Here is a 13,009-nt window from a genome sequence, read left to right as displayed (position 1 = left end):
AATTAAGTATAAATACAATATAAAAAATCAAACTTCCTAAAAAAGCTTAGGGGCCTCCTCACACTCAATGAGCACATGGTTTCAGTTACTGGAGAGCTCAGTGATTTAAAGCTAGCATTGTCATTGGATGTCACCTTTGCCACAAGTCAGTTTGGGAAATTTCTGCCCTGTACATGTAAACAATAAGTGCTATTATTGTGAAATGGAAGCGTACAGGAGCAAGAGCAGCAGACAAGCTGCTGAAAGCTAAAGTAGCATTTACAACTGAATCTACTGAATTACTCAGGCCAGAGTCTCATACTGCCTCTGGAAGCAAATACAGCAGACAAACTGTGCATCAGGAACTTCAGGAAGTGGGTTTCCATGGCTGGGCAGATGCACACAAGGCTAAGGCCGCTATGTGCAATGCCAAGCATTGGCTAGAGTGTTGGAAAGCATGCCACCACTGGACTCTGGAGTGATGAATCATGTTTCACTGGAAGTCTAATGGGTTGTGTTTGTTAGATGTGAGCATAACCCTGCCCAACAGAATGTATTGTGCCAACGGTCAAAGAGGAGCCTAGAGATGTCTTTCAGGGTTTGAGATAGACCCCTTAGTTCAAGTAAAGGGTAACATTAATACTACAGCATACAAAGACATTTTAGAAATGGAGAAGGTCATTTCCTGTTCCAGCATGAGAATACCCTAGATGATAAAATGTTAATACACATCCAACAAGCATTAAATGCTCCTATGCCCAAAACAAGCTCCATAAAGACATATTTTGACCAGTGGCTTACACAGAACCATGACCTGAACTCCAGTGAACATCACTGTTTGCACTGTGTACACCACTGTGAGTTGTACACCATTGTGTGTGTTTATTGTATTGTACTGTGAAGTATTCTATAGTATTTGTAAACATTTTTAAAGCACTTTGAGACTTGTCTAAAAAAGTGCTAAATAAATTTACTTACTCTGGGATAAATTGAAACATCAGTGGCTAGCCAGGCCTTCTTATCCAACATCAGTGTCTAAACTCAGGAAGATTCTTTTGACTAGATGGGCACAAATTCTCAATGGCACACTCCATTATCTTATGGAAAGTCTTCTCAGAAGAGTGGAGGTTTCTACATAATGGGATCTCTAGCAAAATCATATAGGTGTGATGGTCAGGTGTCCACATGCTTTTGGTCATATAGTTTAGGTTATCTATCTAGATAATCCTGCCTTTGAAAGGGATTACGTTTACATATTAGTTAAAGTTGTTGTTTCCTAGTTTTAATTAGTTTAACATTGTTTTAAAAGAATCATTAAAAGCAAAATGTTTTAATCATCTTCATTTAAATAAATCTTTTTTGGTCATTTGTATGTTGTGTATTATGATATGTTGTGCAAGTTTGGGGATTAACTACATTTTAGAAAACAAAGAGTGTGGTGTTTCCATGTTTTTAAAGATTATGAATATCATCTGAATACATTGTTTGAGTCTGTTTTCAGGTATTCACTACAAACATTTTTACTCAGTTATAAAAGTGTTGTGTTTTTCTGCTTAGGGCTGACTGCTTCTCAGTTTCTTGCGCCAGTCCCAATGGTTGAGAATTACAGTAATATTTTCAAAAGCTTTAGACAGTGTCCAGAGCATCAGGTTAGAACCGAAGGATATGTTTTTTCTCTGCTGATGTTCAACTGTAAAATCCACCATACAAAAGTGGTTTCATTCATGTTCATTCATGTTTTATTCGTACAGTTATAAATGGAAGAAGCTTTGATAGAATCAGAAAGCCAGCTCCTTTCTTAATGCTACAAGATAATTTTTAAGTGAAGTAAGGGGTTTCAGCTAAATTACTTTTTTCATTCCATGTCTTGCATGAAAGTAGACAACCAGTACTGAACTCTCATTACAGGCTGAGAGGTCATTTACAAGATAATGCACTGTCACAGATTTTACCTCTCCCCCCCCCCCCCCCCCCCCACCTCCCATTGTAATACAGAAGAGAAATTTTGGTACACAACACCTCCTCATTCTCATCATTCATTAGTTTTATCTGAATATCAGTGTCAAGGAAGTTGCATAGCTATTTTGTTTCAATGAACCATTCTTCATTAAAATGTGACATTTAGGCCTTGGCTGTATAGAAGGCAGTATAAAGAAAACTTTTGATATAAAAAGTAAATTTAGTACAAAGCCCAAAACATGCCAGCAGGCTTTCTCCCCAATTCAAGGACCCAGTCAGGATTTTATTACAGAGTAATAACCTTCTGACTTCATTTATCTTCATAACGAAAACTCACAGTGTGGACATGGACAAGATCAAGGCATTCAAAAAAGTGAGAGGAATGAGAATAATTAGCAGATCGTATGCTACATATATAAGGACTATATAAGGAAACACATGCACTCACACAAATATACACACCACACATGCACGCATGCACTCACACACACTGATTAAGTCCCAACCCTCACTCTCCTTCGAAGAGGCTTTAATCACACACAAACCCTCCTTGATAATTGTGAATATGAGGCTTGGTGCTGATTGATGAGTTTATCCTACTCTCTGACCTCTCTGCACCTCCCTCCCTCTCTCTTCCTCTGTCTTTTTCTCTCCTTGTCCTCCCTCTCCTCCCCTGTCCTCTCTCATTCTGTCATTTCCTCTCTGCCCTTCTCTCCTTTCCCCTCCCTCCCTCCGGTGCCTGGAAGTCATCTTGTCCTCTGTTCTGTCCTTCGAGCTCCCCCAGCTTTACCCTGCTACTCCTTGGGCCTTGGCATGGACTGCTGGGATTGGGAGGATCTTTTTATGCAAACGCGGGGATAATGCTGAGCCTCAAGACACTACGAGCTGTATCAGAGCCGCCACCCGCTACTGCAGCTCGGTGTAAACCATCCGTACACAGACAGATAAACGCAATCCCTCACGTCTGTCAGCTGCAGAGTGGTCTAATGCAGTATAGAAGTGATTCAGATACAATTTCTCTAAGGTTTCCCATGGTTGACAATCAGACTTTAGTTTGAAATGTAGGCTTTCAGTTGTATCATTTATTACAAATTACCTGTGATTTTTTAAAGGTGATAGGTCAGTCCATTTGTTAATGACACAGTGTGTCATGTGAATATATGCATAGCAATACAAAATGTGCGTGAATGTGTGTTATGATGCAGTGTGTGATGCTGTGTTGATTATAAGGAGCAGTTGAACATAAGAAATGACAAAGGCCGCCAGCACTACCTTTGAAATGTGACAGTAGCATACTCAGTAGCTTAATCAATAGATCCCAGCAGGAACTTGCTCTGCCATCATGTATCAAATACATCAGTGAGGGAATGTTTGGGACCTAAATGGTGCAAGATAGATTTGTTATTTGATTGTTTACTGGTGTGCACACACATTTTTTTTATTCAGTGATCTATATGCTGATTCTGGATATGAGCATTATCTGAATTATCACTTTTTCAATTCAAAATTTTCTTTAGTCCTAATTTGCTTCAGTTTTATTTGCTTAATTTCACTTCAACAGTTACTAGAATTGTATGGTTTGTAGCCATATTAATTATGTAGTATTTAGGCAGCATGTGTGTAAATCATTAATTAACTATATTTCCAAAGTATGTATTTAGCCAAAAATCTACATTCTGTATTTAGTGAAAAAGCAACTGAATGTGTGATCACTACAAACCATCCCTGTGTTGTAGCAAGTTAGTATCAGCCTCATTGACCGAATGACACTTTTATTTCCTGGCATTAGAGTGGGACTGGCAACACACTAGGGATCTGTTGTTAGGAGAGTGTGATATATTAGCTTGTGCCGGAGTAGGTCAGTGGCCAAATTAGAACCCCAACTGTAGGTTAAGTGAAATTTATGTGTTCTCATGGACAAGGAAGTCCATGGCTAGATTTGGTGTCTATGGAGTATAGTTTTAAGAGGAGGAGGTCATTCCTTACAGTATTTCCATACTGTACTAAATGGCTAAAATACAGTAAATATGTTTATATACAATTATGGATTTGCAATTAATATGCTGCTAATGAAGTAAGATCCACACGAACTAGGAGGAGAATGTCTCCGAAATGTAATCTTTATCCAAATGCAGATGAATGCCCAGTTAGCAGCTTTTGCATGATTCAGTAGTGGTTCTATAAACGTTTGCAAATTTAAATCACATGCCCTAAGATCCATTTATCTACAATGAATAGTCCTTACTGCAGCTTAGGTAATTGGCTTATATGCTTTTTTTTCAATTTGAAGGTATTTTAGCCTGAAATATTCATGCACTCCAGATTATTATTATTTTTTTAGAATTCATTGAAAATCTTAAGATGCATCCTCAAAAGCAAAAACAATAAGGCTAAATCACTCCAAAGTCTATTTTACTTTTGTTTACAAGCCCTTCCTTTCCAATTTACTTCCAGATCCACCATAATTTCCTACTGTGTGTTTACAGACTCTTAACACAAAGTCTCATTACCTTAAACTAACAGCTTGTGATTGGAGAAAATCTGACTGCAGTCTGGGCTCTGACCCTTCAGCTAATTACTGCCTGCCTGTCTGAGTGCTGTGTTTACTGAAAGTAAAGGACAGTTCACTCTGGTACAGGGCTTTGCTCTGCAATCAGCTCTCACTTTCTTTAATTAGTGATTAATCTGTGCATTGCTGTTTGGCTCAGCACTGACTTTGGTGCACACTCTTCCTGACAGTCTTAGAACAACAGGCAGTGATTTCTACCCCAGTAGCATGAAAGGGTCATTAATGTATTAATCATTGCTCTTTTTCAGATGGATTTCAGATGGATGAAATTATTGATTTAATAACAATTAACTATCTCAAATGAGTAATCTCTGAAACTATTGTTTACTTAGTTTGTCAGTCTTCCAAAGGTTGCTGTTATTGCTGATAATGTGTGCATAACAGGTCAACAAAGATTTTAAAGTTTTAGAACAAACCATGGCCAAAAGCTTTTCTTCCTTCTTAGTATTCTAAAAATGAGGATCCACCCAAAGAATTATTTACTCGGCCATGTGTGGAATAGTTTGCAAACGTCCTGCACAATGCATACAGTGCTTACCAGACATCTCAAATCTTTCTGACTATGAGTCTTCTATTGTGTATTCATTATGCCATTGCAGTAGACATGAGGTAGACACTTAGTAGATGGTGTCTTTAACAGCCTCGGGAGGTACTGTCTTCCAGAGCGCTCAGTCCTTTCAGTATCAGCCATTGTCAGAAAGCCAACAAGCCTTGAGACAACACTCAGGAAACACTCAACCTGTGGTACACAGAGCCAAGAATGTCTGGCTGGACACTTAGTCTGAGGATTTTGCCAATAGTATGCATTACTTTCATCCTCAACATCTTCTTCCTAAGAAGGACAGTATCATTCACTTCACATAATAAGAAAAAAACTGTAGTGGACAAATCACAATTTAGTTGGTCCATTGTTATGTTTTATAGTAGTGTCTTTTTCTGTCTTAAATACAGATTGTAACATACAAGCCTAGGTGAAATCTAGGAGGATTACATCACAGAGTTATTTATTTTCACGAATGATTTTCTAACATGAATTTGCAATGAGACATAACTGAGATGCAGCACACCACTTGGCAAGAGAGCTATGGGTAATCCTCCTGCTGTCAATTAAGAGAGAAAGTTTTCCATCTCTTTCCTTCTCTTTCCCCTCTCCCTCTTTGTTTCTCTCTCACCCTGCATATTTTGAGGGTGTCTTATATCACAGTTGGAGTCCAAAAAAGTCTCAAAGGATGTTTCACATCTTTTAGCAATGCAAGTTCTAGTCTTTATATTTCTTGGCACACAAAATGTACACTTAAAGTAGAAATCTTCAATTTGTATTCCACAGGGTATTTTCAATTTCATATACATATTCTAGCAAAGTATTTTCCAATTTTTTGGAAAGTTGAAATAACAGTCTACTTTTTGCTTATTATTAAAATTCCATTCTATGCTTTTCTCTACCCCCCCCCCTCCCCCCACAGCTTCACTCAAATTCCGACAAAGGGGATGGTTCAGTCAGGTACATCCTAAGTGGAGATGGAGCAGGAACTATCTTCATCATCAATGAGGTAACGGGAGATATCCATGCCACCAAGAGTCTGGACCGGGAGAAGAAGTCACATTATGTTCTCCATGCTCAGGCAATTGACCTCAACACCAACAAACCCTTGGAACCAGAGTCAGAGTTCATTATCAAAGTACAAGACATTAATGACAATGCACCCAAATTCCCTGATGGCCCATTCGTCACATCAGTGCCAGAGATGTCAGAAGTTGGTGAGAAACTGACCAATTTTTTTCCTTTTTTTTCAAAAAGTCCTCTTTTGCAGATTCTACAGTTAAATCAGCATGACACTTTGGTAAACTGATGAATAAACTGCATTTTGATGGTGTTCTGAAGTTTCACAGATTATAAAACACAAGAGTACTAAAGTTCCAAACCCCAAAAGAGTTTAGTTTGCGTTTCACAGACACAAAAGTTTGTCACTGTTCCATTTTCACTCGAGCCTTGTACTCAGACCACACACACCTTCTCTCTCCTCCATGTTCACTGCATGAAGTTTAGGTTGTGGTTTTGTTTGATGAAGGAAGCCTTCAACAGGAGGACTAAAACTAACTTTTAGTTAGCATTCAGTACATCATTGCCCATGATACATATATATATATATATATATATATATATATATATTGTAACGCGTAGGCTTTAAGGAGGATGCGGGGACAAGTAGCGTGGAACACCAACACCGAGCGACCCGACACGGGCCAGCACGTGCAGGTCAGCAGGTGGAAGGACGGGGACCAGGACAACGACAGACACAGAGACGGACACGCTTATAGGCACAGGCACAGACACAAAGGGGGACAAAGGGACAGGCACAGACAACGTGATGGGGACAGACACAGTGACAGGGATGGGTACAAAATTACATAAAGGACTTCTGACAAGTGCCGGAGGGGCCGGCAGGACTCCCGGCCTTTCCCCCAGTTGTCGGCTGGGCTGGAGTCCCACCCACCTGTGGGAGAATGCCTCTCACCGATTCGGGGGGCAGTGACTTCTGCGCACCCGCTACAGGAGATGCACCAGTTGCTTTGCCTGTCTCTGGGGCGGGCACTGGTGACGCCTCCCTTTTGCCTCTACGAGGCTTAGGTACTGGCGCGCGAGTTCCAGGTGCTGTACACCCTAGTGGGTTGAGTGTCCTCAAGCGTGGTCGCCCCTCTTTGTACCACTCGAGAAGGTTTGCTCACTCCCAAGCAGCGCCTCCTAGGCAGAGCTTTGGGTGATATCTGACGTGCAGGGGTTTCGTCGTTCTCGGAGTCCGTGGATGCCACGTCACTGCCGTTGGAGGGATCCCCATAGAGGACCTCCTCCACCTCCGTAGACGGGTCCTCCCCATAGTCGAACCCCCCATCCGACCTCAGACTAACGTCGCTGCACTCCCTGTATTCTCCATAATCCACGTGCCCCTCGTGGAAGTCCATATAGTGGTTGTAAAACACAGCGGAGTCCACCTCCGTGTGCCAATCCTCATAATCCGGCTGAGGACTGTAGGACTCCTCGGAATCCAACCCTGGACCATACTCAGGGCCCCCCAAAATCGCCCAGCAGCCTCCCCCATGGTGGAAGTGCGGAGTGAGGCCAGGATGACAGAGGGTCTCGCTGCGCGGGTTGTGGGAGGGCGTTTACCTCCCTTCCTCCCCTTCCTTTTCTTACTGCCCTTCCCAGACATCCTTTGTCAGTCGGTTTTTCTGCAACGCGGAGGCTTTAAGGAGGATGCGGGGACGAGTAGCATGGAACACCAACACACGTTTATTTAACATGCAGACATTCACGCTAACAGAGGCAAAAACTGACAACACAAACACGTAAACGACAGACCTTTATACATATGATAACGACACAATAAGGAGCAGGTGCAACACAAGGAAGGCGTGGCCACATTGACAAACACACACACACGGAGACGTTTGGCGGGGGGGCATACCATAACATATATAAAGTGTCGGTGAATGCCCTAGTTATGTTAGTGTGTACTTATTACTTATTTAATTTTTAACCATGTCCACCCATGTACAAGGTGTTTTTTTTTTTTTATTAAGTCTCAGCTTTACCACATTACTAGAAGCAAACATGACATAATTTTTCAACATGAACACACTTTTGGGAGGACTTAGATAATGTTCCTCAAGCATTCATGGCAGAACAACCATATGGTCCTGAATTTGTGGTCAGCTATTCAGGTACTTTTCCACTATTCATTTCCAAAAAGACAGAACAAAAATGCATTCCTGTGTGTTATTTTATCTCACAGACACAACCAGTAGTGTATACTCTACCAATTATTAAACACACTGCTGGGAGGCATTATGTTAATGATGTATGACCTATTGGTATTCCATTCATTGGTCTATTTCAAATGTTGCCCTGAGCTTTAGCCTGGAGCATGACAAATATAACAAAGCAGCTAACATACAGATTTAAGGTGTACAGGCAGGAATGGTAGAACTATGCCATTTCTTTCAGGTCACAGTGGTAACTGCCTATAGTGGTAATAGCTGTACAGCAGGTGAGAAAATTACAGCTAAGCATTAATACCACCATGTTCTAATCAGAGAAAGAATAGGTAGTCATGGGTGATATTCAGACATTCAAGGGAATTAATATCACATTATCCTTGATTTCCCCAATGCACCAGCTAGAAGAACGGAGCCATGGCTTTGGGATGCTTAACTACAAGCACCTCATCCTCAAATAATAAATAAAAATACTAAGAAGAAGAAGAATTTATATAGCACCTTTCACAGACTCAAGGTCACTTTACAATGACAAAGATGGAGAGAAAAAAAGACAAAAGAGATGAGAGAGGCAATGAGTTTGTATTCACTATTCAGTGTACATGCACAAGATGCATGCAGTCAATCCCTATTTAATTTTAAATTCTACACAGCAAATTATCCAAATCCAGACATTTCCAAACCATTTACTGGAGAACACATGACATTGCATATGACCCTAAAACATCACCGCAGGTTGTCTTGCTAATACCTTTCGTAAAGTCAAGAGATTACAAAAAATCACATTACCATGAATTTCTCCATAATTTCTATTTAAGATAAATATTTAAAAATAAATATTATGCTACTGCATCAGCTTAATGATCTAGGAACATTTTCCCTGCTCATTAGCAGCTGGTAGAATGTACTACTGAACAATCATTATTGATAAGGAGTTTGTAAGAGGGGGCTGTAGTATTGAGCGAGCTGAGGAAAAAAGAAAGGTCATGAACAAGGAAACATCCTGTGCCCCCCACCCCTTTGTAATTGTTATTTTGGACATTTACATCTCCTCTGAACATGTTGACGCTGGGAATTTGGGAACCATTCTCCATCCAGTAGTGTCACCTCCACACCAACCTGAGTTGGTTGAAAGTTTTAGGTGCTCTCTGGTTCCTGGTAATTGAATGTGCACCTGTTGCTGTTGAAACATATGCCAGTAATCAGATGGTCATGGCTTACATTTTGAATAAAACATATATGAGTACATAGAAACTGTGTTGACAGAGGTATATTTTGCTGGTATTAATTATCTAACTGCATGGACTGTTACAATTCCATATTGCCTCATATTCAGCTTAGCTTGTCATGTAGCAGAAAGCATCATTCATTTATCACACATCTTATTCTTTAATAAGAGGATTTCAGCTGACTATGTTCTTGGAGTCTGTATCAGGATTTAAGTGCTGTACCTGTTGGAGCTCATGCACACACAGACACTCTCTAGAGCAATATCACTGTCTGCACAAAGCTAAACTCAGTTACTCAATACAGCAAACATATTATTAAGAACACTTGCTAAAAACCTAAGAGGATGGGTACAAGGTGTTTCTTTTCTTCACTGACCATAAAGGGAGAGTGAAAGAGAGAGAAAGATAGAGATAGGTGGAGAGAGAGAGAGAGAGAGAGAGAGAGAGAGAGAGAGAGAGATACAGAAGGAAAGCAAAGAAGTCTTGGCCGGAATAATTCTATTTTGTTCCTGAGCCTTCAAAGCTGCATCCAGTGTGTGTTGTGGGTAATAAGTCAACATCAGTCGGTGCAGATAGATGGATTCAGCTCAGTGTGCAGTAATAAGAGAGAGAGAGAAAGAAGAAGGATGAGAATAGTGTATGAATGAGATGAGATATGTGACCTGAGTCTGAAAAGGGGGTCTACTGTCTACTGGAGAGAGAGAGAGAGAGAGAGAGAGAGAGAGAGAGAGAGAGAGAGTATAAGAGAAAGTGCAAGAGTATGCAAGTGAGAGAGAGATAGACAGAAATATAGAAAAATATAAACTGCATTAAACAAGAGTTTGCTTTAATAAACCAAATTTTCACCATCCTAACTTTTTAAAATAGGGAACAAAATAATGTTTTGAGAGTTTGAGAGCCTGAGTTTGACTGGAGTTTTTGAGACTGGTAGAGAAATTTTGGTTGTTATATTAGATTGCTCAAATAGGTCAGAAAGTTTAGTTCCTCACAAGCCTTGATTAAAAATAATAGTCCATGTGGTCCCCCTCTTTTTCTGAAGCAAAACACCTTCTTGTGAGTTACTTCTCATTAAGAAAACTATTTCAGTGGTACTGAACCTGGGTTATTTGTTTACATACATACATAAACTTTGCACATGCTTAGAATAAACTTCATTTCTATCTCATTCACTATAATATACATAATTATATACATCCATCACATACAATTATTGGACAAAACCAAGTACCATGAACTACTGATTTTTTTTTTTTTTTTACATGCTCACTCTGTCACCTCCCTGTAATACATGAACTGTTTGAGTCTTTTAAGTGAATGAACAGCATATTATTTCTTCATCTACTCTACATGTGTAAATGTATTTGTAAATGTATGTGTAAAGGTGTATTTCACCAAAAATTCAGAAATGGAAGCTAGGGTTACAAAGTTAAAAGTTGTTATAATAAATGTCCCATACCACCCCTGAGAACAAACCCCTTACAGAGTTTTCTTTGCAGGTACATCAGTATTCCAAGTGACAGCAACAGATGCTGATGACCCCACTTATGGCAACAGTGCACGGGTGGTGTATAGCATTTTGCATGGACAGCCATACTTCTCCGTGGACCCCAAAACAGGCAAGAGTGCTCAATCAGCAACTGATCTTTTCCTGTCACATTATTTATGCTCAGATGGTGTCTATTTTTATAAAGAGCTAATAATGCATATAGTTTAGACCACTAGTGAAGTCCACAAACATAAATTTGCACTGAGCAGCACAAAAGTATTACTGGAAGCCATAGCTAATTAGTGCAGGCTTCACGTGTGTGTGTGTGTGTGTGTGTGTGTGTGTGTGTGTGTGTGTGTGTGTGTGTGTGTGTGTGTGTGTGTGTGTGTGTGTGTGTGTGTGTGTGTATCTGTGTGTGTGTGTGAGTGAGTGTGTGTGTGTGTGTGTGTGTGTGTGTGTGTGTGTGTGTGTGTGTGTGTGTTGTGACTATTTTTACTCATTGCTCTATATTTGAGAGAATCTCTTGAGGGTGGAGTGGAGAGAGCAATTAGATGGAAGAAGAGTATTTTTTTGTTTTGGGTTTTTTTTTTTAAGAGTATGAAAGGAAAAACAGAAAAATGTCACAGTGGCTTGAGCATTCATGAAACATGACCAGTGTTTGAGAGTTAAAATTTAAGGGAGTTACAAAATGTTTGCATGTGTGTGTGTGTGTGTGCGTGCGTGCGTGCATATGTGCATGTGCGTGTGTGTGTGTCTGTGTGCCTGTATGTGTGTCTATGTGCCCATGCACATGTATTGCTCTAAGGTTATATATAAAGGTCATATATGCTCCTTCATAACATATGAATGCAGAATTGATTATTTTGTCAAAGTCTATCCCAAAATTATTTTCTCTTGCAGTAGAACATAAAATTATCTTCACTATGTATAGGTCAAATTATTTTTTGCATTATTGCCCTTACAGAAAGAATTTTACAGTACATTGCGTCATTGACACTGTCCATGGTGCTGAAGCAGCTGCTGATAATTTTATGTACCTATCTGAGGCACTGCAGAGAAGAATGATTAGAGTTCACCAGGGCCAAGTAATGTCACTACATACTGACTTTGCAATAATTACTGAAACTTTCTGAACTAACATCCACACTAAGGTGTTTAATTTTACTCAAACATCTTACAAAGTGAACAATATGTATTATTTGAGACCTTTATTTCAACTTCCTTTTTTACTTGACCCAAGTACCTTCAGTTACAATTAAATACAGTTAATTTGAGAACATATGCAATTTATCACTGCTGTTTTGCTTTGCTGTCATGAACTGTAAGCACTTACACCAGTCACTACAATGAAATGGAGGGTAGGGTTGGGGTTTGGAGTGACATTATCAGTGAAGTGTTCCACCTGCCTGAACAAATTCACACACAAGGTGAGATCCAAGCAAGAGAGGGCAAGAAAGGCACAAAATAAACAGATGCAGTCTCAACCAGTCACACACACACACACACACACACAAATAAATGCACTCACACTCAAACACACAAAGAGGCACACAAATGTTGTTTTGAGCTGATGACTCAGAAGGAAGACAAACAAATAAAAACTGGCACCTACAACATCCAAAGCTGTTTATTTTCAGTATGCAGACCATAATGCCTCTAGGAGCTTGGAGGAACAAAAGCCCAAACAAACAAGGAGCCAAGAGCTCGAAAGGACGCTCAATTGAGAGGGAAGTAAACCATATTATCCTTTTCTTTTCAGTACCTACCTTTGCCCAGAGCATTCTGCAGCAGGAGTAGCTTCCCTCCTAAAGAAAGCACTATGCATTAGTCATATGTGTGTGCCATTCTCAGTCTGAACCTTGCCACCTCCACTTGCACAGTCAGGTGTGAAAAATTATCAAATTATGTTAAACTGTCATCTGCAAGTAAGAGGTGTTTTTTTTTCTGACATGGTAGTCCCATAGCAGGAAAGCAGAACACTAAAGGAGTGTGAGTGACAGGTGAACATGTTGC

General features: G+C 40.0%; 1 protein-coding gene across 1 annotated transcript in view; it reads left to right on the top strand.

The window, feature by feature from the left end:
* Positions 1-13,009, top strand: part of LOC113576448 (cadherin-18) — a 61,251-nt gene that overhangs the window by 15,745 nt on the left and 32,497 nt on the right. The window contains exons 3-4 of the mRNA XM_027008511.2: positions 5,971-6,265; positions 11,007-11,126. Of these exons, the coding sequence (XP_026864312.2) occupies positions 5,971-6,265; positions 11,007-11,126 (415 nt within the window). The remainder of the gene's footprint in view (positions 1-5,970; positions 6,266-11,006; positions 11,127-13,009) is intronic.

This window comes from Electrophorus electricus, chromosome 14 (assembly GCF_013358815.1).
Source record: "Electrophorus electricus isolate fEleEle1 chromosome 14, fEleEle1.pri, whole genome shotgun sequence".
NCBI classification, from domain to species: Eukaryota; Metazoa; Chordata; class Actinopteri; order Gymnotiformes; family Gymnotidae; genus Electrophorus; species Electrophorus electricus.
This window is presented reverse-complemented; position numbering and strand designations above follow the sequence as displayed.